General features: G+C 37.6%; 2 protein-coding genes and 1 long non-coding RNA gene across 3 annotated transcripts; 2 read left to right on the forward strand and 1 right to left on the reverse strand.

The window, feature by feature from the left end:
• The first annotated feature begins 662 nt into the window (after positions 1 to 662).
• On the forward strand, positions 663 to 6,791 carry tnfrsf18 (tumor necrosis factor receptor superfamily, member 18). Its single transcript, XM_026916146.3, has 6 exons — positions 663 to 1,922; positions 2,279 to 2,446; positions 2,743 to 2,830; positions 2,922 to 2,992; positions 5,051 to 5,179; positions 5,926 to 6,791. Exons 1-6 carry the CDS (start codon positions 1,793 to 1,795, stop codon positions 6,015 to 6,017), a joined length of 678 nt encoding a protein of 225 aa, XP_026771947.1. The 5' UTR covers positions 663 to 1,792; the 3' UTR covers positions 6,018 to 6,791.
• LOC117599540 (uncharacterized) lies at positions 5,192 to 10,907 on the reverse strand. Its single transcript, XR_004579952.2, has 3 exons — positions 10,676 to 10,907; positions 7,501 to 7,572; positions 5,192 to 5,524 (listed from the first exon to the last, which is right to left on the reverse strand). It is a non-coding gene; the product is annotated as an uncharacterized LOC117599540 (long non-coding RNA).
• Positions 9,766 to 26,353, forward strand: arl8ba (ADP-ribosylation factor-like 8Ba). Its single transcript, XM_026916164.3, has 7 exons — positions 9,766 to 10,089; positions 18,138 to 18,218; positions 18,342 to 18,415; positions 20,512 to 20,605; positions 20,697 to 20,764; positions 23,952 to 24,022; positions 25,522 to 26,353. The coding sequence occupies exons 1-7, from the start codon at positions 9,781 to 9,783 to the stop codon at positions 25,569 to 25,571; spliced, it is 747 nt and encodes a 248-aa protein (XP_026771965.2). The 5' UTR covers positions 9,766 to 9,780; the 3' UTR covers positions 25,572 to 26,353.

A 26,353-nucleotide genomic window follows, 5' to 3' on the forward strand; every position in this document is an offset into this window, starting at 1 on the left:
TTGTTTATTAGCAGTTCCAGTAAAATTAGAAAAAGTTAGAAAAAGTGAATACCAAGCTGATTTAAAAATGTTAAGTATGTTTTATGAGCTGTTAAAAAGCCTTTGATCTCAGGGACTCCAAACAGAACATATGAGATAACTAAATGGAGTGAAACATAGGTCTGTTGTTTTTGTTACTAGGGTAACGTGGGTATTTTTTTTAAGGAATCCAAGATTTACAGATAATTTGAAGTGTTCCTATGTTCTGACTTATCTGCATTCTCTTGTTTTTGCACATTTGAACATTTTTCATTTTCAAGTTAAATAATGTATCAGGTATGTATGTTGTAAATCAAGAATGTGTGACAGTTCACAAGAAGACTTGTGACTGGTGTTGCAAAGTATATCCACTCACACTTACACCAACACACACACACAAACACACATATATTGCAGTGTTTTTTTTTACTGTGGTTGTAAAAAGCCCTGAGTCAACCTGAAGCTGACAGACCAGTCATTTATATGCATACAAAATATTTCCGTACAGTGTACAGCTACCATTTAACCCACAACAATATAAAAATCCTTTTAGAAGTAGAATTTCCACAAAGCTTCAGTGCTAGTAATCGCTAACATTTGGGTATTCCCAGCTTGTCTCTAAAAAAAAAATTTAAGTAAAGTGTTAAACTTGTGGTTTCTTGAGGTACATGACATGAGAAGCAAGCGTCTAAGCAATAGTCTTTTGGCCTTTAAGGGAAATGTCATAATCATAATGTCATAAACACACACCAAAATGTACAGCAAACATACATTTACACATGTAATTTTTATGCATAGGAAGTAGGTAGGTATTTTTAGGTAGGACTGTCCCTATACTTAGTCCAAAATATAATTAAAGTACAGCCCCAATACAGAAGTCAGATTGCACTGATTGACACCAGTGCCTCCCTCACAACATAAACTCATGAAGCACTCATTGCAGAAAGTACTAGCCTGTTGAAATGAGAGTAGTGCTTCCACAACACTTTTGAATTTACATGTTAGTCTTGAATGCTGTGTGGTGTGTTGGTGTATATTTGGTGTAATTCAGATTGAGCTTTACTGTCCTGTCATACAGTGCTGTTAACATACAGTGCCAAGCAGCTTATTAACCATTTAGAAAGAGTTGGAAAGATTTTCAAGCTGTAGAAAGCTTTTCTAAGTTTTTACATTATTGAGAGTAGATCATTATTATTTCAATTATCGTACAGCCATTCTGACAATTCTCATTCCTTTGTGAAGAAATGTGAAGTTGAAATACTCACTAGTCTAAAACAAAACAAAAATAATTCAGAGGCCAAGTGACCAAGAAAAAGTGACATTAGTTTCTGTGGTTTAAAAAAAAAAACAACATACTTCTTTTGCAGTTGGTAAAATTATCACAAAAGCTACATAAATACAAACAAGCTATTAATGAAAATGAGTTGACAGGGCCTTTAAGTGGTGTTTGGTATTAGTTCTCAAGTCTCAAGTTAGTTCTAGCTTCTGCTACATACCACTGATTTACACAGAGCAATACATTCTCATCAGACTCATTGCTGTAGCTATTAGCAGCCATTTGCTTAAGTAAACCTCCAAATCATTCACATTTCAGTTGTCATTAAATCTAACATAATTTACTGATAAGCCCCACCCACAACCTGCCAGTCCCTCTTCTCTCTCTGTGTGTGTGTGTAAGTTCCTGAGAGCTCTTGATCTAACTGTGGGTTGAGAAACTGACGCGATTGACAGTATATAAGCAGCACACAACATTACCTTTAAGCATGCTGCTGAAATGGACAGTGTGAACCTCTATGTGATACTGTTTGCCACAGGCTGTGTCTTGTCCGTGTGCATGGCTTTAGAATGTAACTGGAAGACACAGTATGAATACAAGGAGAGATGCTGTGAAACCTGTCCTTCAGGTAAGGCCACTATGATCATTATAATCCTACTCTTATTTTAAGGCAAAGTAATGATAATAATGGTAAGCTAATAATACTCTTCATATGAGTAGCTATATTTCTCTTCTACATTATGAGTTGATTATTATTATCATAGTTATTAATTATTATAGTAACATTTCATTCATATTTCTTTTTTCTTTACAGTAGAAGACAAAATTGTGTCTTTTTAATTATTTATGTTTGTATTATACTAATATAATATAAACCCTTCCGTTAAATTCCACTATTACTAGAAATCAGCACGTTCAGTAATTTATTGTTTATAATCATTTTTTACGTAAAGATCATCTGTGATTTATGTGTGATTTTTACAGGACAATTTCCCATACAACATTGCAGAGATAACATTCCAAGGGTATGTCAGGAATGCAAGGAAAAAAGTGACCACTGCTTCTGTACTAATGATTTATGTGAAAATGATGATTGTTCTAAATGTTCACCCAGTCCACGGTGCAAACGAGGAGAAGAACTCAAGAGAACAGGTAAAAGCAAACAGATTACTTTCCATACAACTTCATATCAGGCGCTAACTTTGTTCTACTCCCTGGGTGCTTACGCCCATAAGACTGTGGTCAGGCTGTAATTCGTGGTTTAAAATAGAAACTTTCTTTTTTTGAGTCATACCATACTTAGGGTATATGGAGAGGAGTATAAGTAGAAGTGACATTAAAAAAATTATATATATAATTTATAATATATATATGTTTACAGAGCTGATTGAACAATTACAAAATAGCTAAGTGTTTATAAATGTTAATAATATCTGCACTTTTGACAGGTTTGTTTAAATTTGGATATAGTTGTGAACTGTGTCCGAACCAAACATACAGCGATGAGGAGGGCAAAATGTGTAAGCCTATATCGGAGTAAGTCAATTTACAGCTAAATCCAGAATTACACTTCTCTTGCTAAGTTCCTTCATATTCTTATCATTGATACTGTGCTGTTGAAAATCAGCTGCAGAAAACTTGGCTTGTCTGTATTATTTCCTGGAAACAGGACTCACAACGCAAGATGCGGTTGCCAAGGTCAGTGCTTTTTATCAGTCAATCAGTCAAAGTCTTGTACTATTACAATTTCCTATATAGATATAGATCCTGTGGTTATTTTGCGATTAGTATTTATTATCAGAAATAGTCATTTTAAAGGTACAACCTATCCGGTTTTCAAGTAAGCAATACTCTGCACAGGTTAATTCAAGTAAATAACCACTCTGTGTTTTGTACTTTAAGTATTATGACAATGTTATATATAATATATATGGTGTTTTGTTCAAATATGTTACCAGCTATCCTGCTCCAATATGCTAAGATATGCTTATTATAGGATAACAGTAAGGTAACTGGAAAATCCTATTAAAAAATTATGTTTTAAGCTAGCTAACATGGTGACATTTTTGACATTTGGCAAACGCCCTTATCCAGAGCGACTTATGTTTATCTAATTTATACAACTGAGCAGTTGAGGATTAAGGGCCTTGCTCAAGGGTCCAGCAGTGGCAGCTTGGCAGCTCTGGGATTTGAACTCACAACCTTCTGCTCAGTAGTCCAACATCTTATCATTTAGAATATCATGACGCAGGTGGCTAACTAAATGTAGATAATATTTCTGCGAATATTACACGTTACTGTACAATACAGTTTTACAGTACCAGCAAACAATGTCAGTTAAGCAAGGCTAGTCAATGCTTTTACCATTCTTATGCATCAAACGTTTCCTGATTTTGGTAAATTTTCAGATTCCTAGTCCACCTGAGAACATATAGGAATGTACTTTCCCAGTGTTGCTACTTTTTTTTTGTTTATATATAATATTGTAGTACACCATTGGTAGTATCATTGTGTAAGCAGGGTAGTCAGGGAAAGGGGTGGTGCTGGGATGTCAGGAGGAATGTGGATTGCATTTCCTATTTGCATTTACTTTATTATTCATGTTTGTGTTCATATTTATATTCATAAATCCTTCACATTCTTTGTGAAGGTTAAAGTGAAGAGATACTCTTAGGTCGTTTTAGTATTTTCTTTGGCACAACAACAAATATAGGCATTTATTATTCCAAAATTTGTATGAAACCATTTCTCATTCAAATATTTTAAGACCAAAAAATGGAATTTCATCCTGTTTTGAGGTGCCCATGTTCAGCATTGAATTTATTTGTGACGTCCCACTGCACGTTAGTGGCTCATATGAAAGTAGACCCTCAGGGCTTTAAGAATTTGCGTTTTTTCATAAATTTTTTTTACCTAGCCTACTAGATTTAAATGTTATCATATACTGTATTGTGGCAGTTGTATACGGTGTTTTACTACCAAAAAAAGCTTTAGTTGTGCTGTCCGGTTTTTTTTTATCTCTGTACCAATGTTATTGTGGAGAGGTGTGAATTTTTTACCCAGCAGGGGGCTCATAACCCTCCCCTTTCCCATCAGCCTGCTCACCAGCGGCTAAACACAGAGTCACGATACTTTACGCGCATAAAATATCTTCACTTTTACTACATGGCAACTTCTGATAAATTTCAAATCCAAAATGATCTTCAGCACAGTGCATAAGGTTCTGTGCTAGTGTTCTAATTTGCACTACATGTTTTCTGGGGATTGCCTTGTACTTCGCTGCTGTCACTTTTTTATAATAAATTGTACCAAGGCCTTGGAGAATGCTATTTTGTTCTCCTGTATATCTGCATATACTGCTGGAATGACAGTAAAGCTCCCTACTCAAATACTACTCAAATCACAGTCAGACACAGAGCTACAGCTGGGCTCTTGAACAAGACCCTTAAATCTCAACTGCTCAGCTATATGCCTTGATGAGGGTTTCTTTTTTGTGTGATAAGCAGACCACTATTAATATAAAGTGCCACAATCAAACAAATGAGGAGTGAGGAGTCACAAGGTAGTCTGACAGTTTTAAATAATTTAATGGCAATTGTTGTTGTAAATGTTGTAAATGGCTAATCAATTTAAATGCCTAATCAATGGAAATGCCTAATCAAGCAATATGATTTTTTTCTTCTTTAGCAATTAATGTGCCATATTTTTGTTTTATATAAATTCTGTGTCTCATATTTAACTATCCTCTCTTAACAGTCAATTATCCTAATGGTTTGGTGACTAATAATGGCATGGTGGTGGGTTTAGCCATCACTAGTTTGGTTTGCCTGGCACTGGTTATTTATCTCTGCATTCAAAGGACCAGAGAACAGAGAACGAAGCTAAGTAAGTGACATCAAACATTTATTTCTTCACTTGGCTTTATCAAACTGTACAATATACTGTATCCTCAGGGCACCTCTTGGATACCATAGAAAATTAGTAAGTACAATTTTATAAATGTTATTAGTTCTGGGTCACTCAGTGTTTTTAGCCATTCCGCAGGATGCTTTCTTATTGTACTATACATCATGGGCACCAGAAATACATTAACTGTGTAGCTCTAATTTAGGATAGTTCTTCAAAAAGTTCCAGTGGAAATGTTGTCTCAGCTTTAGATGTGGGCAAATTGTATGTTTTGTACACACAGGATCTTGCAAGTTGCAATCTGGATCATCCATGCTCTGGTTTCTAGGTGGAAAAAAAAATTATGAGCACCAATACACAATAAGCTTTTAGGAGCAAGTAATAACTGGATCAAGAAAAGTTCATGGAATCTTACAAAATTAGTTTAGAAATCTGCGTGAAGCACTTAGTGATCTTATCAAACTAACGAAAAAAGGTCTGTGGTTGGTCTTCTGCCATTGTCTCAATCGAATTGCCTCTTTCTTTGAAAGCAGGCATTTATTGTTAAAATGTACAAGACTCTCTAGAGGTTGTGCTTTCGAGATTAGTGGAAACATATTTAGCATGATAGCATGATAGCAAATATACCACAAAATGTCATACCATTAGGGAAATCTTATTCGTTTGTATCAGAAGCAAAGGTATAAAAAAAGATGTGAAATGGAATATTTGACTTCATTTGGCAGAATACCATCCAACCTCAAGTTCCCTGAAACTGCCCTCTGATGAGAGTGGCTGCAAGCTATCTAAAGAAGAAATCGGTGAAGTGCAACCTTAAGGGTTTCATCTACATCAACTCAGAAACAGATACACAGTCTGAATAGTGAACCAATGACTCTGAAGCTTTAGGTAGGAACTGTGGAATGCGAGTAAACAGCAGCGGATGGTTCCATGGTACTAGTCCTTAAGCCCGACTTTTCACTCATGGATCTGCAAAGGGAAAATGAACTTCTCAACGCACATTCCTTCACAGTCTTCAACAAATCCCTGAAGACTATTCTAGTCTACTAGAACTAGAATCTAAAGCTACTCTAACAACACTGATGCAAAAAAAACACCTTTATCTCTCCACTTGTGTGTTTATGTTCTATTTGCTTATTTTTATGTAAACCAGGTTACCTTGAACTTAGTCACACAATTAGTATGCATCGTTATATGATGGAATATAATTGCAAAAATTGACTGTTTTATGATGGATGTTTGTAGCACTCTTACATACTAGCACTTACCCCCATTATTGTGTTTAGTTTTCTTCGTACAGCTGTCTTGCACTTGTTTCTGGTTGGTGAATAATTTGTTCTGATGCACTTTATCACTGTGCAACTAATTGAATTATACTGTCACTTACATATACTGAATAAAAGTGTCTACCAAATAAATGTATGCAAATGTAACATAAATGTAGTAGTAGTAATAATAATAATAATAATAATAATAATAATAATGTATTACATAAATGTAATGAATGTATTTAAACAGTAAATGTAATTAAACATTGATAAGTTGTACCTTTGTGTAATTTAACCCATTCAGTAAACTTTTTGTTATTTAATCAGTTGTTTCTGTGATGTCAGCCACTGTGTTGGCTATAATAAAAAAATTGTTGTAATAAACACTTGTGTTACTTTTCACTGATACATTCAATACTTATTATTAATATTTTTTGAAACTTTTTTCAAGTTATGTTTTGAAGCTGGTTTTTACAACTACAGTGCACAGTGTATTCACTTTTCCACTTTTTATTGTTTTAAAGCTTGAAACTGAAATAGACTTAATTGGGATTATATCTCATGACTCTACTCAAAATAACCTATAATACCCATGAAGTGGAGGGAAAAATATCAATCAAAATTATTTACATATGAAACAATGTAAAATTTGTGATTGCATAAATATTCACCCCCTCTTGTCATGAAATGCCTGAATTAGGTCTTCTGTAGTTGTGCCATTAGAAGTCAAATAATTAGATGAATAGAGCCCACCTATGTGCATTTAAAGTGTCATGTGATCTTAATATTAATTACACCTGTTCCTAGATGCCTCCAGAGTTAATGGAGAATATACCTAAACAAACAGTATCATGAAGACCAATGAACTATCAAAGCAATTCCAGGACAAAGTTCTGGGAAAATATCAATCAAGGTTTGGTTTGTGAAAAGAAATATTCCAAACTTCAAACATCCCTCTGAGCACCATAAAAAAAAAGAGTGTGGCACGCTAGTCTAGCAGATAGTGTTGCTGCTTCTCAACTCCAAGGTTACCGTCTGTGTGTTTTTTCTGTGCATGTTCTCTCCGAGTCTGTGTGGGTTTTATCCAGCCTCTCTGGTTTCACCCTACAGTCATGGGAACAAGAAAGTACACCCTCCTTCAATTCTATGTTTTATTTATCAGGGCCTAAATAGAAACTGTGTGCTCCTTACCAACTTCTTAAACAAACAAATAGCCTCAGATGAGAACAAAAAAGCACAACAGATTTCAATATGCAGTCATTTTTTTCCAAAAAAGTACACCAACATTCAGAAACCAGGTGGGAAAAAATAAGTACACCCTATAATTCAGTAACATATACAACCACCTTTAGCAACAATGAGTTGAAGCAAATGTTTTCTGTAGGAGTTTATCAGTCTCTCATATCATGTTGGAGACATTTTGGTCACTCTTCTTTATAAATTGCTTCAGTTCATTGATGTTTGAGGGCATTTGTTTATGCATATCTTAAGATCCTGCCACAGCATCTCAGTGGGGTTGAGGCTGAGGACATTGAGTTGGCCATTCCAACACCTTGATTTTTTTCTTCGGTAATCATTCAGATGTCAATTTGCTGGTGTGACTGGGATCATTGTCCTGTTTCAATGACTGCAAGTTTACCTTGTTTAGCTCAAAACAAGCCCAAATCATCACCCCTCCACCAACATGCTTGACAGTTGATATGAGGTGTTTGTGGTGATATGCTGTGTTTGGTTTTTACCAAACATGATGCATGATGCATGATGACCAAACATCTCCACCCTTGACTCATCAGTCCAAAGGATATTGTTCTGGAACTTTTGTGGTTTGTTCAGATGCAATTTTGCAAACCTAAATCATGCTCCATATTCTTTTTGGAGAAAGAAAGTCATACTTTTACTTGTCTTTTTTCTGATTGTGCTGTCATGACAATAAACATTTAGGTCACAGAGGCCTGTAGGTCACATGCTGTAGCTCTTGGGCTTTTCTTTATATCTCTGAGCATTAAACAATCTGACCCTGGACTGAATTTACTGGGTCACCCACTCCTGGGAAGATTGGCAACTGTCTTGAAGGCTTTCCATTTGTAAACAATCCTTCTCACTGTAGAATGGCAAATTTCAAATTGTTTGGAGATGGCCTTATAACCTTTCCCAAATTGATGAGCAGCAACAATTGCTTCTCTCAGGTATGGCTGATGTCCTTTCTTCTTGGCATGATGTAGACACACACCTGAGTGAATGAAAAGTGGAAAGAATATTGCACAACTGTGACTCTGCATGGAGAAGGCCATGCACCAAAAGCCAGTGACCCAGTAAGGAGGGCATTAGTCAGAGATGCAGCCAAGAAGTCAACCCTGAAGAAGCTGGAGAGATCCACAGCTCTTATAGGACAACCGTAGCATTGACACTTCACAAACCTGGGCTTGATGGAAGAGTGGTGAAAAGAAAGGCATATGAAATTCTGCAAACAGCAATCATTCAGTGAGATGGAATGATGAGACCAAAATAGAAATTTTTGGCCTTGGCAAAAAGCATTATCTTTGTAGGAAACACAACATCCTGAGAGCGCTATGAAGCATGATGGTGGTAGCATCATGTCATGGTGATGCTTTTCATCAACAGGGTCTACCACCATCATGCTTCACTGTGGGGACAGTGGTCTCAGGATGTCGTGTTTCCATCAAAAGTAGTGCTTTGTTCCAAGGCCAAAAATTTCAATTTTAGTCTTATCATATCATCTCATGAAATGTTTGTTGATTCTGCAGCATTTCATACTCTGGTTGTACTGACCCCTGCGAATTCCCCAAATGAATTCCCCAAATGACTCGACTGCATAATTTCTGGTAGTGGGGAACTGCATTCATGCTATTTCTTGATTTGTTTCTTTGCTGAGGGCAGGGGTGGCTCAAGGTCTGAAGGGTGCCGGGTTACTGATCAGAAGGTTGGGGGTTCAAGTCACTGTTCAAGCTGCCACTGTTGGGTCCTTGAGCAAGGCCCTTAACTCTTTCCGCTCTAGGGGTGCTGTATCATAGCTAACTCCAGCTTCTTAACAAAGTGGGATATGCAAAGAAAAGTATTTCACTGTGCTGTAATGTATATGTTACAAATAAAGGCTCATTCTTCTTCTTCTTCATGTTTTATACTGTTTACATTGTGTTAAAGCCACTAGTATTATTCCACCTACTTTAAATACAGGTCATTCATACTGTTTATATTTTTATGTATGTATTATGTATATATTTGTGTATTCAGAAGGAATTTAGGGTAACTGTGTTTCCACATGTGTTTGTGTGTGTGTGTTTTTGTGGGGAGATGGCGGCGTGTGATGAGCAGCAGTGTGGAGCAGCAGTAATAGTAATCGCATCAGGGTCATATGACAAGCGCGCAGTTCCTCCCAAACATTCCGCTCCTGCTACTGCTCACAACCCGAGTGCGCTGAAAACAACAACAAAAAAAAACAAAACAAAGCCAAAGCGGTGGAATTTATCAGTCGCAGAAATGTTGGCGCTGATTAACCGTTTCCTAGACTGGGTTAAGTCCCTGTTCTGGAAGGAGGAGATGGAGTTAACGCTTGTTGGGCTTCAGTATTCGGGCAAAACTACGTTTGTCAATGTGATAGCTGTAAGTGTTTTCATCACCCCCTTTTGTAATTGAGCTTAGCTAGCTAGCATTTGCTAACCTGCTGTTTGATACAGGTGTACGAATGTCATTGAGGTTTTCATGAATGTAACTAGATACGCCGATAAGCGAATATTTAAAACTTCAAGATATAAACTATCAGGATAATTACTGAATGTGAGGAAAGACACTTGGCTAGTTAACTTACTCGCTTTAGCCACCGAGCTAGCTTGGCTATCTGTGGCCTAAATCTTGTATTTAGCTGTCATTTTGCCCGTAGCCACAATATATATATATATATATATATATATATATATATATATATATATATATATATATATATATATTAGTAAATACTATTCAGACAGTACCGAGCTAGATGTAGTAGGTTAGCTAGCTTGCTTGCTTGCTAGCTTTGAACAGGCAGTGTCATGTTGCTAGCTAGCTAATCGTAACTGTGATTATACAGGGCCTTGGACACAGCTGCATTACTGGAAGTGTATTGCTAATTCTTGTAATGGCACGATAAACTCGTCCTGAAGACGTAATGTGTAGAGTGGTAAAGGGTGAAGGAAAGTAAACAACTTACTCATCAGCCCAGACATCACAAGAGTTAGCTAGGAAATTAGCTTAAAATATACAAAAAAAAAAAAAAAAAAAATCACGGGTAATTCAAAGGCCCTGCTATTCTGAGTACGTCGGTAATGTTAATTCAACTTCTGATCTCAGTGTCTCAGACTTGCATCACTCATTCCCTGTGTGTTTATCTGCTTTGTCAGTCCAGAGCACACAATCAACACGTTCTGCCAGTTTGCCAACCTTGTACAGGGAGACAGAGTAAAGTAATGCCTAGAGTTTTAGATCCTAAACAATGATAGACTATGATACAAAGTCAAATCTGTCATCATCCAAAATCCATATACCTATACCTATATCCATATATCCAAGATTTGTCCTGCCTCATTAAATGATCTGACCATAGCGTACTTTTGTAAGTCTTTATAAAAGAATACTACAGGCGTTCTGTAACTACCCGATAGTTTTATACTGGAAGCACTATCGGTAGCATATTCATATTTTGATACTGTAAATTGTCTTGTCAGAGAGAGAATTTATAAGAAGCTCATCACCAGAACATCTGATATTAAAATATATGAAGAAGCATGAATTAATGGGTATTCAGAAGTGATGTGTGCATGCAGAGAAACCATTGGTAGGACAGAACACCGGTACAATACACACAAGTACATTACAAATCATACAGAGTGCACAGATCCAAAATGTCTAAGTATGATTTGGGATCAGAATTTGAAATTCATGTGTGTTAAACGAAAAAAGATGTCATAATAAATACACTCACTGGCTGCTTTCAAGGCTGCTGAGTCTACCATGTACGCATACAGTGACTTAAGTCGGAACTCAGAATTATGGTATTTTTGAAATCCGCGAGTTCGAGTTATAAAGTGAGGAAAAAAAACATGGACGCTTCAATGTTCGTCTTTTGTTAGCAACAATCTAGCCAGCTAACATTAGTGATATGAGCGATGTGTATTCACCTCCTGAAAACTGAACTGTGGAGTCAGTGTTATAGATTTAACAAGATAATGTGTGTATGTTGATTGATCAAAAGCAGAGTAAAGAAGGGCTGCTTCTTTGCTGTTGATAATGTGAGCAGCCATGTTGATTTGACATCACAAGCTGAAGCTGGGGTTGAGGAGACCTTTCTGAGTAGGAATTCTGAGTTGAGGGGGTGTTTTTTTTTTTTTTTTTTTTTTTTCTTTTTCTAGTCAGACGTTGGAAATTCTGAGCTTACCAGCTTTTAGTAGAGCGCAGCATGACTGTAACCCATCTGTTATCAGTTCTTCCCTACCCCATTCTTCAGTGGAAAGGGACTACCACAAGACAACCACTGACCAGATATTATTTATGTGCTGCGTTATTTGTAGCATAGCAGAGACACTGATAAAGGCGATAGTGGTATGGTAGTGTGTGTAGTGATGGTACAAGCGTTATCACCGGTGGAGTTTTAAACACCTCGGTCGGTGTAAATGCTGGGTCCTGTAACAACAGTTTCCGTTTCCAGTGACTGGAAGATAGCTTTAGCAAGATAGCAGAAAAACAAGCAGTCGTCTGTAACTGTGCACCTACAAGGGGGATCAGCAGGGTTGGTGTGTATCTAATAAAGCAGTGAGCACGAATTTTGTGTGCTTAAGAATATCAGAAACATTGCTGTAAATTATTCACTCATCTCAACACCACATTCAACCATGGAGGGTTTCACAATATAAAAATTATGACTTTGATATCAAAGTACTATCATGATTCTTGATATCAAAATGTACTTGTTTGGCCAGAAATGTATAAACAACTAAATAAGGTCATTGGGAAGTTAAAATTTGATAATTTCTGCCTTTTTATGAACACAACACTGTTCATAAGTTAAAATAGTACAAATAAGTAAATAAATACTTCAAACAGAACTGCTTATACTTCAGGACTGAGGAGGTGAGTTGCTGGTGTCTGAGCGTTCAGCGGCGCTCACACTAGACCCTTCAGTTCCATTGACTTCCATTCATACGCACGCGAACGCTGGAGACCGGAAACGCAAGCTCAATGCAAAGAAGTTCGGCATTTCGCTGCGTTCCAAAGTTCAAGTTTGGTGAACGCTGACCTGCGACTTCGTATCACATGAAGACATGTGACCAATAGAAGATTGACACGTCAATGTATGACCGCTTCAGAAAATCCAAGATGGAGGAAACACAAAAGATGGAGTGTAGCGGTGTCACACCATCCCGATTTATACAACACAGCTTTATAAGAATATAAAATCAACATCAGAAGAGAAGCACTTCGGAATCCATGATGTGTGGATTTAAAATAAATAAATAAATAAATAATTCTTGGTGTGTGATGTCATATCCGGTTGCTGCCCACATTCACAGCGGTCTCCGAAGAAATTTCGCATGCTGAGAGTCTTGTTAATATCAAAAACGCTTCCCAAAGATATGCAGAAAAACGAAAGTTTGCAGCTATAGTTGTAGGCCAATGCTGTACGACTGTGAGCTGTACCATTAATGAAGCTTAACATAGCAGAGAAAGACAGTCACTCCATGTGTAGCGTGCATGTACTGCTTAACAGCATCACTTCCTAACATTAATGTGTTTCGCGTGTTTAACACCTAACTCTGATTTGATCACCGATATTGTATCAAGCGCCTTCAAAATTAGGCAACGTAAAAACCGTTGATTGGGACGGCAATTGTGAGGAAGCGAATTCAGTGTCACAAGCTTCATGATTCACAGGAAAGTTCATTAATCATGTGCCTGAGTTAAAGTCTCAATAAAGTGGTGTGCAGGGAACTAGAAGGAATTCTGCCCACCCCCGCATTTGTTTTTTTGTTTGTTTGGTTTTTTTTTTTCACCTGCCTGTATTATTTTCCAACAAACATATCTGATCATCTTTCCCAAAATAGTAGCAAATTAGTCATTTAAACCACTGACCAGGTTAAAGCAGTCACTGATGATGTAGGAATAAAAAAAGTATGTGCATTGCTGATTGCTGGACGAGCTTTGCACCCGACCACCTGCTCCACGTGAAAGTAAAAAGTGCGACAGCTTTTTTTGTTTGGTTTTTTTTTGGGTCCTGCTGGATTCCTCATGGATTCCCAGGACTCTCATGTTGGCTGTTTTGCTGTGGAGTGTACACCTTTTGTATACTGGTTTTGTTTAGTCTGTTTGCTGCCCATCTTGAGCAGCAAGGTAGGAAAAAACATATCTAAATCTCACTCCTTGACATTTTCTTTTAAATCTGCTGGAGGCACAGTGCACGTTCCCAACCAAGAAAGTCGAATTAACATGCACCGTTTGATTCATCTATAGGCAGAATACAACTTCAGATTAGCGCTGATCTGTTTAATCAGCATTGAAAGTATTGAACGTTATGTACTTGAACTATTTGCTGTGTAGTGATCAAAAGATAAGACACTATCAATACCGTGTGCAATACTACTATCATGTCGCTACTTATCGTAAGAAGACATTTGCTTGAGAGTGAATATCAGTTGTGACTAGTTCCTGTTACTGTGTGTCATGTGTGGAAACAAGCCTACATGGTGAAATGATTCTAGAGCAACTCTGGTGTTTTACATACCCTTTGGCCCCTCCAAGCTTCCTCTTTTTACGAAGGGAAAAAGACTTGAATTTTACCACAAAACACCTGACTGTGACACCATTTGCCTTCTGTGATCTAGCGTTGTAGTAGTGGCTTATACCAGTCTTCTCTCACTCTCTTCTGCTCACAGCCAGGACTAATAAGTCAAGAATATTCTGGAAGGGTATGTTTCAGAGCAGTGCTGCACAAGTGCACAATATATAGATGGGAACTTTACTGATCCTGAGGGGAATTGTGCTGTTGCAAAACAAAGAACACAGCACCGTGCATACACAGGATGTGTTTTAGCATTTACACTACTGAATTGAGGCTTATTTTAGTAAAAGAAATAAAATAAACAAGAAGAACGACTACTACTACTAATACTACTCTCTCTAGCACTTTACTAAAGCAAATATAAAACAGACTTGACCCTGACCTAAATCCAAACCTGACCTGTTTTTGCTTGTTTCATAAATCATGACATTAATATTCCTCCCCCAACACCCCAAAATTTACCCATTTAATATTTACCTGTGTCACAGTCAGTGTGTTTTTAATTTCACGTATTTCAATCACACCATGTAGTCATAATGCTATTTAATGTAGGTGGGTGTGTGCGTGTGTGTGTGCATGCATGTGTACGTGTGTGTGTGTGCGTGCGTGCGTGCATATGTACGTGTGTGTGTGTGTGCGTGTTTGCCCATAAGTGCACACGCGTGTATTAATCCACGCTCAGACCAGGCGAGGGGGGGATTTCTGTTAGTCACAAGCCTCACGCAGCCACCTCGGTTTAGGCAGTGTGGGCCACACGTCGTGTGGTATTATGCGCATTAGCATCCACAAACTTTTGTACTTCTGACATATTACTGGTCTCGAAGGACCAGATTTCCAAACTATAGTGGTACTATGCAGCTTCGTGCAGGCTAGGGGAACTACGTGACTAAATAGCAGAAATTACCACTAACCCTAAGACTATATTAACTAAGACTCTGTCATATAGTAAGGCAGGACTACACATGATTCTCCTGGGTTGTTAGGTCTGCTGTATTATGGGACTCTTCTTTACATCTGATTTTTTTTTTTTGTTTTTTGTTTTATTTTATATTAACTGTATTTTAATTTAATGCATTTTATTTGCCCCTTAATAAAAGGCAACGAAAGCAAATGAGAGAGCCAGTTTATTATTTACTTTTTTTATTATTATTATTATTATTATTTTTATTTATTTATTTATTTACTCAGAAGTAGTTGAGTACTGATGAGTTTGGTTTTGTTGAAGGGTGCAAGTTCTCCCAAAACTGGGAAGTGCAACTCCTGGGAAAATTTTGACTACATCTGATCTAGTGTATAAGATAATTTTAAAAAATGAAACTGTAGGCATACTGTATCCATTTTAAGCCCAGTGCATGATAGGTACTTTTTAAAAATTAAACATTTCATTTTAAGATTAGTGTATATATCTAGATGTCATGTGGCATAAAACATCTCTCTCTGAAAATACACAATAGTGTTACTTTTCTGTTGTGCTGATAAAGGGGGGAAAACCAAAACTCCGATAAACGCCTATCCTAACTTGTTTTTTTGCAGTTTACCATCTGCCAGAGATATGAACACTTGCAAAGAGAAACCACTCAGTCATGTTTATGTGATTAGAACGACAGATTTCTCTGAAGTCTTGGGTACATACCAAGCATATTTACTGCCATGATGGAGTCGAACCATGCAGCTTAACAAAAGGTGAACATGAGAGTCTATCATGGCAGTAAATATGCTTGGTGACGACAGACAATCATCATGGTCATGACCATGATGATTGTCTGTCATGCTAGTTGTGTGTATGTGTGTGTGTGTGTGTGTGTATGTATGTATGTATGTATGTGTGTGTGTGTGTGTATATATATATATATATATATATATATATATATATATATATATATATATATATATATATATATACACACACATACACACACACACACGTACACACATATATATACATACACACACACACACTCCTGAACAAAATCTTAAGACCGGGGGAATATTCCAAGTATTTGCATTTCGCGCTGGTGGATCATTACCAGGTTGTAAGAAGTGCTTCAAAATGTCAAAAGAAGAAAAAGGAGCAAGAAACAAAAAAACAGAGATTGGCAATTTATTGAAAACTGCATTTAAACTCAAACAGGCTGTTCATCAGCTGATCAAAAGTTTAAGACCATAGCCCAGAAATACCCACAACAGAACTAAAAGTGTCAAGAAAGGACTCAGTAGCCCCACCGTTCTTGGTGATAACTTCAAACACTCGTTTTGGCATGCTTGATGCAACTGTTTCCAGGAGGCTGGTGGGAACGTTGCTCCATGTGGTGAAGATGGCTTCACGAAGGGCATCCACAGTCTGGAACTGACGTCTGTTTTTGTAAACTTCCCTTGCCATCCATCCCCAAACATTCTCAAGGGGATTTAGATCAGGGGAACACGCAGGATGGTCCAGAAGTGCAACGTTATTGTCCTGGAAGAAGTCCTTCGTCAGGCGGGCGTTGTGAGCTGCAGCGTTGTCCTGTTGAAAGACCCAGTCATTACCACATAGACGAGGGCCTTCAGTCAAGAGGGATGCCTGCTGCAACGTGTCCACATAGCCAGCCGCCGTTTGACGCCCCTGCACAACCTGAAGCTCCATTTTCCCATTGAAGGAAAAAGCACCCCAGATCATGATGGAGCCTCCTCCACTGTGCCGCGTAGAAAACATCTCCAGTGGGATCTCCTTGTCATGCCAGTGTCGTTGGAAGCCATCAGGACCATCCAGGTTAATTTTTTTCTCATCCGAGAATAAAACTTTCCTCCATCTTTCAATGTCCCATGTTTGGTGCTCCCTTGCAAATTCCAAACGGGCAAGTTTGTGGAGTGGGAGGAGACGTGGCTTTCGAAGACGTTTTGTCTCTTGCTCTTGTTTCTTCTTTTAGCATTTTGAAGAAGTACTTACAACCTGGTTACGATCCACCAGTGTGAATAATTGGAATATTTCCACTGGTCTTAAGATTTTGTTCAGGAGTATATATATATATATATATATATATATATATATATATATATATATATATATATATATATATATATAAAAGCTATTTTTTTCACACACACATAATATATATACATATATATATATATATATAATGTGTGTGTGAAAAAAATAGCTTTAATGGGAAAAGTGGTACAGGGACAAGTGCAGGCAAATATATAGCTTCATGGTCTTTTTGTCTGTGTGACTATGAAGAATGTACTATGAAATATATATTATGATACATACACATCAGGATTGAAACTCATCTCCCAGCTTATAAAAATGTTTATTAGTATTCTAAAGATAAGGAAAACTGTCCAAATAGGAACCTCCAAAAAAAAAACCAAAGCAAAAAAAAAACTTTAATCCCTGCTACTATCGCATTGACAGCAGTGTGGTGGCTGAAGACCTACCTTTTACAGCACTATGCATAGACATCTAAGATTGAAGAATTTGATTATTGCCAATTCCCTTTAATTTTTGTAGTATTTAAAAAAAAAAAAAAAAAGCCTACTCACTGATCATGTGTACCACTCTGATAACTGGTTATAGATATGATCACAGTCATTCAGCCTCAAAAAGGGATCGAGTGAGATAGAATGAAGTCATATTAATTTCCTGTTTGAGGTAAAAGTAGGCAGCTTTCATAAACATCTTAATTGAAGATATCAGCATCACTTTTATTCCTCTGACAGATGATAGTATGTTCACCACGGAAGGTAAGAGGTTAATCACGGAAATACGTCAACAGAGAAATACAACAGTGTTTACACTTTAATGGAAACTGTAATCAGAAAAATCAGGTTTATTCTTTTTTTCTCTCAATTTAATTTTTAGTCTGGACAATTCAGTGAAGACATGATTCCAACAGTTGGATTCAACATGCGGAAGGTCACAAAAGGAAACGTCACAATTAAGGTACAGTTTCCCACTTCCTGTCTCCAGTGGCAAATCTCTATTTTAATTTATGTGCAGGACTAGGACTTAGAAGCTGATATGTATGCTCGAGTCTAATCTGATATTTATTGTTATTCTCTGCAGATCTGGGATATAGGGGGACAGCCCAGGTTTAGGAGCATGTGGGAACGGTACTGTCGAGGAGTAAATGCCATAGTGTGAGTGTCTGATTTTCTTCCCTAATGTCAGTGTACATACTGCTTAAAATCTGTTTATGATTCTTGAAATGTACAATACCAGTCAGTTTAATCAGTTTAATCATAGCTTGCCATTCCACTGTATGTTTTTCATGAACTTAAGAAGACATTCTAAATGCTTATTCTGACATATTACTGAGATGTAAAAAAAAAAAAAAAAAACAATGGTGAAAATAAAAACACTTCTAAGAAGAGGTGTGTCATAATCTTTCATTGGTACTGTATATTTAGTAGTACAACTCAGAAGACGAGATGTTTACAGAAAATGAAAATGCTAATGACAAATGCTCGTATAGCCCGATGTATGACTGGCAGTGATGCAGTAACGGGCAACTGAAAAACAATATATATACAGTGCCTCGCAAAAGTATTCAACCCATTTAAAAGTTATCAGATTCGTCTGGATTACAAATGGATTACACAGATTGTTCCAGCGAGTATATTTATTGCCAACCAATATGCTCTTAAATAAATGTTCAAAGTCAAAATTCATTATTTGCCAACAAGTCTTTTTTTAAAAAAAAAAAAAACTGAAAAATGCTTTTTGCATAAGTATTCAACCCCTTCAGACTCGTACGTGGTAGAATCACCTTTTTTTTCTTCTTTTTTCAAAAACAGCTTTAAGTCTGTTGGGGTAAGTTCCTACTAGCTTTGCATACTGCTTGGGAGTATTTTTCACCTGGCAGGTGAAAAAATCTTCCTGGCAGATTTACTCCAGGGTCTTCAGGTTTGATGAATGTTGTTTGTTGACTGCAATTTTCAAACAGTACCACAGATTCTCATTGAGATTCAGATCTGGACTTTGACTTGGCCCCTGTAGAACATTCACCTTTTTGTTTTTAACCACTCCAGTGTTGCTTTGGCCTTGTGGTTGGAACCAGTGTACTGCTGAAAGGTAGAGTTTCTTCCAGTGCTTTTAGATTTATTTATTTATATATTTATTTATTTATTTATTCATTTATTTCAAACTGAAGCACTCTCTTATAATATCCCTCCCTGTATTTTGCTCCATCTATTCTCCCTTCAGTTTTGACAAGAAGCTCAGGTTCTGAGCATGAAAAGCATCGCCAGAGCATGATGCTGCCACCACCATATTTCACTGTAGGGATGATGTTATTTGAGCTATGGCCTGTGTTGGGTTTGCCCCACACATAGTGCTTTGAAACTTGCCCAAATTCAGTATCTTGATCTTGGTCTCAGCACACCAAATCAATAAATCTTTGCCTGCGTCACCCTCTTGCTTTCATGTGGCTCTTCTTGAACAGCAGTTTCTTTCAAGCCACCCTCCCATATAGTCCTCAAATATGCAGAGCTCCTGAAATGGTTGTCTGGTGCACTTTCAATCTCAGCCACTGTACTCTGTAACCCCTTCAGAGTGATTGTTGGCCTCACTGTGACTATCCCTCACCAGTCTCTGTCTTTTTTTTGTGGGTTCTGAGGGACGGCCTTGTCTTGGTAGCGCTTAGGAGGTGTGAGGCAGCTTCCACTTCCTCACTATTGATCTAGTAGTGCTTACTGGGGTGTCCCAACCTCTTAGATATAATTTTACACCCTATTCCTTAGTTATGAATTTCTATTACCTTATCCTTAATTTCCTTAGAATGCTTCTTAGTCTTCATTTTCACTCCTTTCCTTCAGACTGACAGTCTCTACAATGACAGTTCATCTGAGGTGTTTTTTTTTTTTTTTTTGTCCAGAAAATGGAAGCTGTTTTAATATTTCACAAGCGAAGACCAATTATTAATCAAACGTATCCTTATTAAGACAGTATCTTTTGTCTGGAGCTTCCAGAACCCCGGGGGGTTGAATACTTAAGCATTTTTCCATTTTTGATTTTCTTTGAAATACTTGCTGACCAATAATTAATTTTGACTTTGAAAATTCACCATAAGAGAAAACAGGTTTGCAATAAAAATACTGACAGAAGTGATAAAAATGTGTATTTATTATTTGTTATTCAAACAAATCTGATAAGTTCCAGAGGGGTTGAATACTTTAGTGTGCTCAAACAATTTGCCATTCCAAACACATTACAATGTCTTATTGTCCTACCAAAGTTACATGGTGGATGCAGCAGATCGAGATAAAGTAGAAGCTTCCAGGAATGAGCTGCATAACCTTTTAGACAAACCGCAGTTACAAGGAATCCCTGTAAGTCCTATTCTACATTTCCTGCAACTAAAATACCTTTTAGCATTCTGACACATGCCAAGCTATTAATCTTTAAAATGTTGTATTTCAGGTATTGGTACTTGGTAACAAGAGGGATCTACCTAACGCGCTGGATGAGAAACAGCTTATTGAAAAAATGTAAGTACTTTCTATATGACTCTGAACTGGTTTTAATGTTGGCTTAATGTATACATTCAGTGGACAAATTATTAGATTCTCACTGCTTATGCCTACATTCATTAGCGCTGATTTACCTACAAAATGTTTGCCCTTTGTAAGTATACAGTCACTGAGTGTAGGCTGTTGATATGGGCAGTTTGTGTGCACCCCTCTACCCATCAGTGGAAAGTCTTATCAGTTACCATGGTGATGCTGGAGTTGCTAAAAAAACAGCGTCACTGCTTAGTTGAGAACTGTCCACCAAAAACATATATCTAGACAACGGCAGGGAAGGGTTACAATGCAGTTATGACAATTTGTACATAAAAAAGTTGAAAGTGGAATAACAAGGAGTGTTAGTATCCATTAAGAATAGACCATACTTAACCAGGGTCGTTGCTGTGCCTAATGCAGATGTTCCAGTGGAACACACACTTTGATGATACCATGCTTTCCACTAAAAGAGGGAGCGCTGACAAATTGTGCTCCAGTCAGGAGCTACAGTCACTAATTATTCTTACAAATTGCACTTATATGGAAGACGCACCTGAAAATGGCCAATGAATATACACTGTGTTCCAAATTATTATGCATGTGACGTATCAGTAGGATTTCAGCAAAATAAACTTTGAAGTTTTAATATCTTTTTAGATAACCGGTATCAATCTCAGACACGTTTGTTAAATAGTTTGCCAGGTAATCTTAATTAAATGGAAACCTACTTAAAGAGGTTGTTCCACATTGTTAAGCAAGTCGCAGTTCTCATGCAATGTGGGGAGGAAGAAGGATCTTTCTGAAGACGAAAAGCATGAAATAGTGCAATGTCTTGCAAAAGGCATGAAAACAACTGATATTTCACCAAATCTGAACAGAGATCATCAAAGTGTCAAAAGATTTGTGAGTGATTCACAGTACAGATGAATTCGGTCATCTAGATAAAGGCTTATTAAGGAAAGTTTGTCTTAGAAAATAAATGGTATTAAAAGGACAGCTGTAAAAAAAAAAAAGCCACTGTTGAGCAGCCAACAAACATATTTGAAGCTGCTGATGTCTCTGAAGTCCCAAGAACCTCTCGAGGCAGGATCCTCCAGAGGTTGGCCATTGTGCATAAAGCTGCACTTCGGCCACCATTACCCAAAGCTTACAAAGAGAAACATTTACAGTGGGCTCAGAAATACAGGAAGACTAAATTTCAAACAGTTTTATTCACCAATGAATGCCGTGCTACACTGGATGGTCCAGATGGAGTTGGTGAATGGCCACTCTGTTCCAACAAGACTGCGACGTCAGCAAGGAGGTGACGGAGTGATGATTTGGGCTGGAGTATTGGGAAGTGAGATCGTAGCTCCCTTTAGGGTACCTGAGGGTGTCAAAATGACTTCTGCAAGATATGCAGAGTTCCTAACCGACCATTTTCTGCCATGGTATAAAAAGAAGAATCGTACCCTCCGAAATAAAATTATGTTCATGCAGGATAACGCACCATCCCATGCTGCAAAAAACGCTACTGACTCCTTGGTTGCTGTGGACATAAACGGAGAAAAAATCATGGTGTGGCCACCATCATCCCCTGACCTCAATCCTATTGAGAACCTGTGGAGCATCCTTAATAGGAAGATCTGTGAGGATGGGCAGCAGTATACCTCAAAACAGCAGCTATACTGGCATCCTCAAATGAAATACAGGCAGAAACTATACATGGACTTACAAGAGAGAGTTGTTAAAGTCATCTCAAAGAAGGGCTCATTTATTTATATGTAACTGTTGTTCAATACAAAAAATTTTATTTATTTTTGAAAAATGATCTGTCCATACAGCAAATACGACAGATGTTCTGAATTCACTATGACCTACTAATTGTTTTCAAACTGCATGCTGCATAATTATTTGGAACAATGTATTTTGTGTTCTTTTCAAAATATCAGTAAAGTTGTTGTCATTATCAGTACTTTCACTTGTAATAACATCCACATTACAATATAAGTGTTGAGGATAAAAAAAAAATGCTTAATCGTACTAACTGTTTAGGATAAACAAACAAAAATGGCATGTGCATAACTGTATATAGGTGTGTGTTTTGTATTTTTATAATAGTTTCTTCAGAAACACTCTGATGTTTTGCTGGTTCTCATAACTTTAAATGCATTACTTATAATACTGTGTGTTTGTGTGTGGCATTTATGCTTATTAGGGGAATGAATTCTAGATTCCATCAAAAAGAAATGCGAGTTTCATAGGTTTCACACATCCAAAGAGCCAATCTTCTGCCGTTGACAAATTAAGTAATGGTGAGAATGGTGAGTCAGATCAAGGCAACAGGATGCAGACTGAGGTGACTCTCAGCCCCTGTGTACCTCATCTGCGTATCTCTTTTAGCACATTCCTTTGTATATTCAAAGGAAGTACTGCCATCTATAGGCTGCATGTAATGTTTAACTCTGCTGGATTTCCAACCTGCTATTTCAAAAAGACAGAAGAAGAAGAAGGAGGTGGTAAGGCAGGGTTTCCTTCAGTTCCTTAAAACTTTCCCATGGTATGTCCTTAAAAACCTTTTCATAGGAAACACAGACAGCGTTTAACAAAGAATTAATAACATTGGGCAAGTTTGGATTGTTCTTTGGGTTTACCTTGTTGTACATTGTCAAAGACAAAACACAATGCCCATTATCATGATGGAGGAAATTTGTGGCATGCATATCTGGGAACGTCTGCATGTAATTCTGTGAGGTCATTGGGATTTATCTATGGGTTTTGGTTGGAAAATTTCAGAAGGTCACAAACAATATTTGATACAAGATCACTGGTATACTATTTGTGTTTATATTATTCATTTAGCAAATACAGTTTGAATTATTGCTAATGTACACAGGTCACACACTATGAACGATGAAACAGAAAATACATTTAGAGGGTGATAGAGTAGTTTACCTCAGAACTGTGTGGCTATTTTTATGGAGAGGCTATATGCACAAGAGCTTTGCAAATGTGATGCTAAGCAAAAGTCTCAGTAAGCTGCATACTGTAGAACTTTGAGCAAAGGAACTACGTACATAAAATGTCTATGTGCCACAGTTTAGACCTGGACAAACCTTTGTCCTGTGTAGATGGTTCAGAATGTGTTGCAAACCTGATTTTTTTTTTTTTTTTTTTTTTTTTTTTGCGACAGGAACTTGGCTGCTATTCAAGACCGGGAGATCTGCTGCTACTCCATTTCCTGCAAAGAGAAAGACAACATTGGTAAGATGGTACTCCTGTGCTCAGGGTGTACAGTCAACTCCAAAATTATTGCCACCATTTAAGAGAACAGACAGTATGGTTGGAGAACTTGACAGTGATTCAAAATGTCTGTTCAAAGAGTTGTTGCAAACACTTGCTTTAACCAATTTATGCTTTTGTTAAAGCCACATTGTGTATGGTTTTGACAAAAAAAAAGATGTCATCTTGACAATGATGGTCATTTATGTGTCAATTTGTAAAAATACATCATACACCAGCTCAGATGCTTTAGACTTCAGTACACGCTAACACTCTAAAACGTGCAGGTCAGTGGTACTCCAGGACCAGTATTGTGAAAACTCTGGTTTAGATAATGACTAACATTGGCTATTTGGTCTCCATTACAACTGGGAATAACAGTAGTACAAGCCACTTTTTTTAAGCCCTTCTTGAGAGTTAGGCTAAATACAGCTCCTTATCATCACCAGCCCTCAAGTGGAATCATGTGTTGAGGTCAGACCAAAATTTCATTTTTGACGATGCACACCATTAGCATGTTTGGATAATAAATGGACTTCATAGAAGAAAAAGCTCTCATATAACTGTAAAATACAGTGGTGGATTGTTCATGCTGTAGGGCTGTTTTGCAGCTATTGGATCAGGGGCAATTGTAAAGATGGCGTCATGAAATCTGCTAGATTCCAGCCTTAACCTGGTAGCCACCTCCACGAGGTTAATGCTTGGCCAGAGATGGATCTATCAACAAGATAATGACTCCAAACATCCAAATCAACAGAGAACATAAAATCAGTGTTTTGTGATGGCCATCTCAGGCTCTCTTATTGCATATGTTTTATTGTACACTATATGGCCACATGACCATTACTGCCATATGTGGTTCTTCCCCAAACTGTTGCGTCAAAGGTGAAAGCACAGAATTGTATAGGATGTCTTTGTATGCTGTAGCATTACATTCCCTTCACTGGAACTAAGAGGTTCCAACCTGTTCCAGCATGACAAGTGAGCTCCATGAAGACATGGTTTGCCAAGGTTGGCATAGAAGAACTTGAGTAGCCTGCACAGAGCCCTGACCTCAACCCCACTGAACACCTTTAGGATGAACTGGAACAAACACTGCACCCTAGGCCTCCTCACCCAGCATAAGTGCCTGACCTCACTTTCGCTCTTGTGGCTGAATGAGCACAAATCCAAAATCTAGTGGAAAGCCTTCCCAGAAGAGTGCAAGTTACTTTAACAGCAAAGGGGGACTAAATCTAGAATAGGATGCTCAACAAGCACATATTAGTGTGATCTTAAAGTTGACATTTGGCATAAAATGAAGTAGGCATGTGTCGGAATGGCATTTATATAATGAAAATTATTCCTGACAATTATTCCTTACAATGTTTATTATAACGTGGTAGCATGTTTAGTATTATGTATATTATAACATGTTGGTTTCTAAGTCTGTATGATGTGTCTGACTCAGTTGTAACTGTTCTTTCTCTCGTTCCTCCTAGACATCACACTGCAGTGGCTCATCCAGCATTCGAAAACGCGGAGAAGTTGAAAGCCGTGTTTCAGATTCACGTGCTGACACGTTCCTCTCACACCCCATCCTGCTTCCTCTGTGAAACTGTACAGTCGTCCCGTCACACTATTTCCACCACTGTTGGTCGCAGATGTCCTTGTCACACCTATCATAACCAAGAGCCAGTCTTCTGAACCTATTGCTAAATGATGTTAGCCTGCAGTTTCCAGCCAACACCTCCTCCTTTGAGAAGATCTCTCGCCTGCTAAAACAAAAGCTCCGCAGTCTCCCTTCTACAAACTAGCTTCACATTCTTGAGGGTCTTAACCTCCAGTCAGTCCTATTTTCAAAATCATGGGAGAATGAAGACTTTTCTGTTTTTTCCCCCCACTAAAGTTTGCCAGGCCTTGCTCATGTGAGAATGTAGTTATGTATAACTGCTGCCTCTCTCTGTCTTGCTCTCTCTTCTTTTGGCCAAAATGTTTCTCCTGAGAAAGCAGTTTGTAATATTTAATTGAGGAGTGATTCGATAAGTCAGCAAAATATCTTGACAAGTATGTACAAATATTGATCACGTAAATATTTTTACTATGTTGAGCAGAAATCTATTTAAGTGAATGTATGGAAGGGTTAGGTGTAGTCTTTCCTTAAACTCAGTGATGTCTTGCTGTTGGTAAGCTGGGAGAGAGAGGCGGCAAAGTTCAAAGTGCCTTGTGCAGCAGACTTCTCTCTGAAGCGGAACAGTATGCCAGGTGTGTCTGCCTGGATCCCATTCAACTATTAAGAAATTAAATTAATAAAATTGGCATGCTTTTAAGGTA

The sequence above is a fragment of the Pangasianodon hypophthalmus genome, chromosome 2 (genome assembly GCF_027358585.1).
Source record: "Pangasianodon hypophthalmus isolate fPanHyp1 chromosome 2, fPanHyp1.pri, whole genome shotgun sequence".
Lineage (NCBI taxonomy): Eukaryota > Metazoa > Chordata > Actinopteri > Siluriformes > Pangasiidae > Pangasianodon > Pangasianodon hypophthalmus.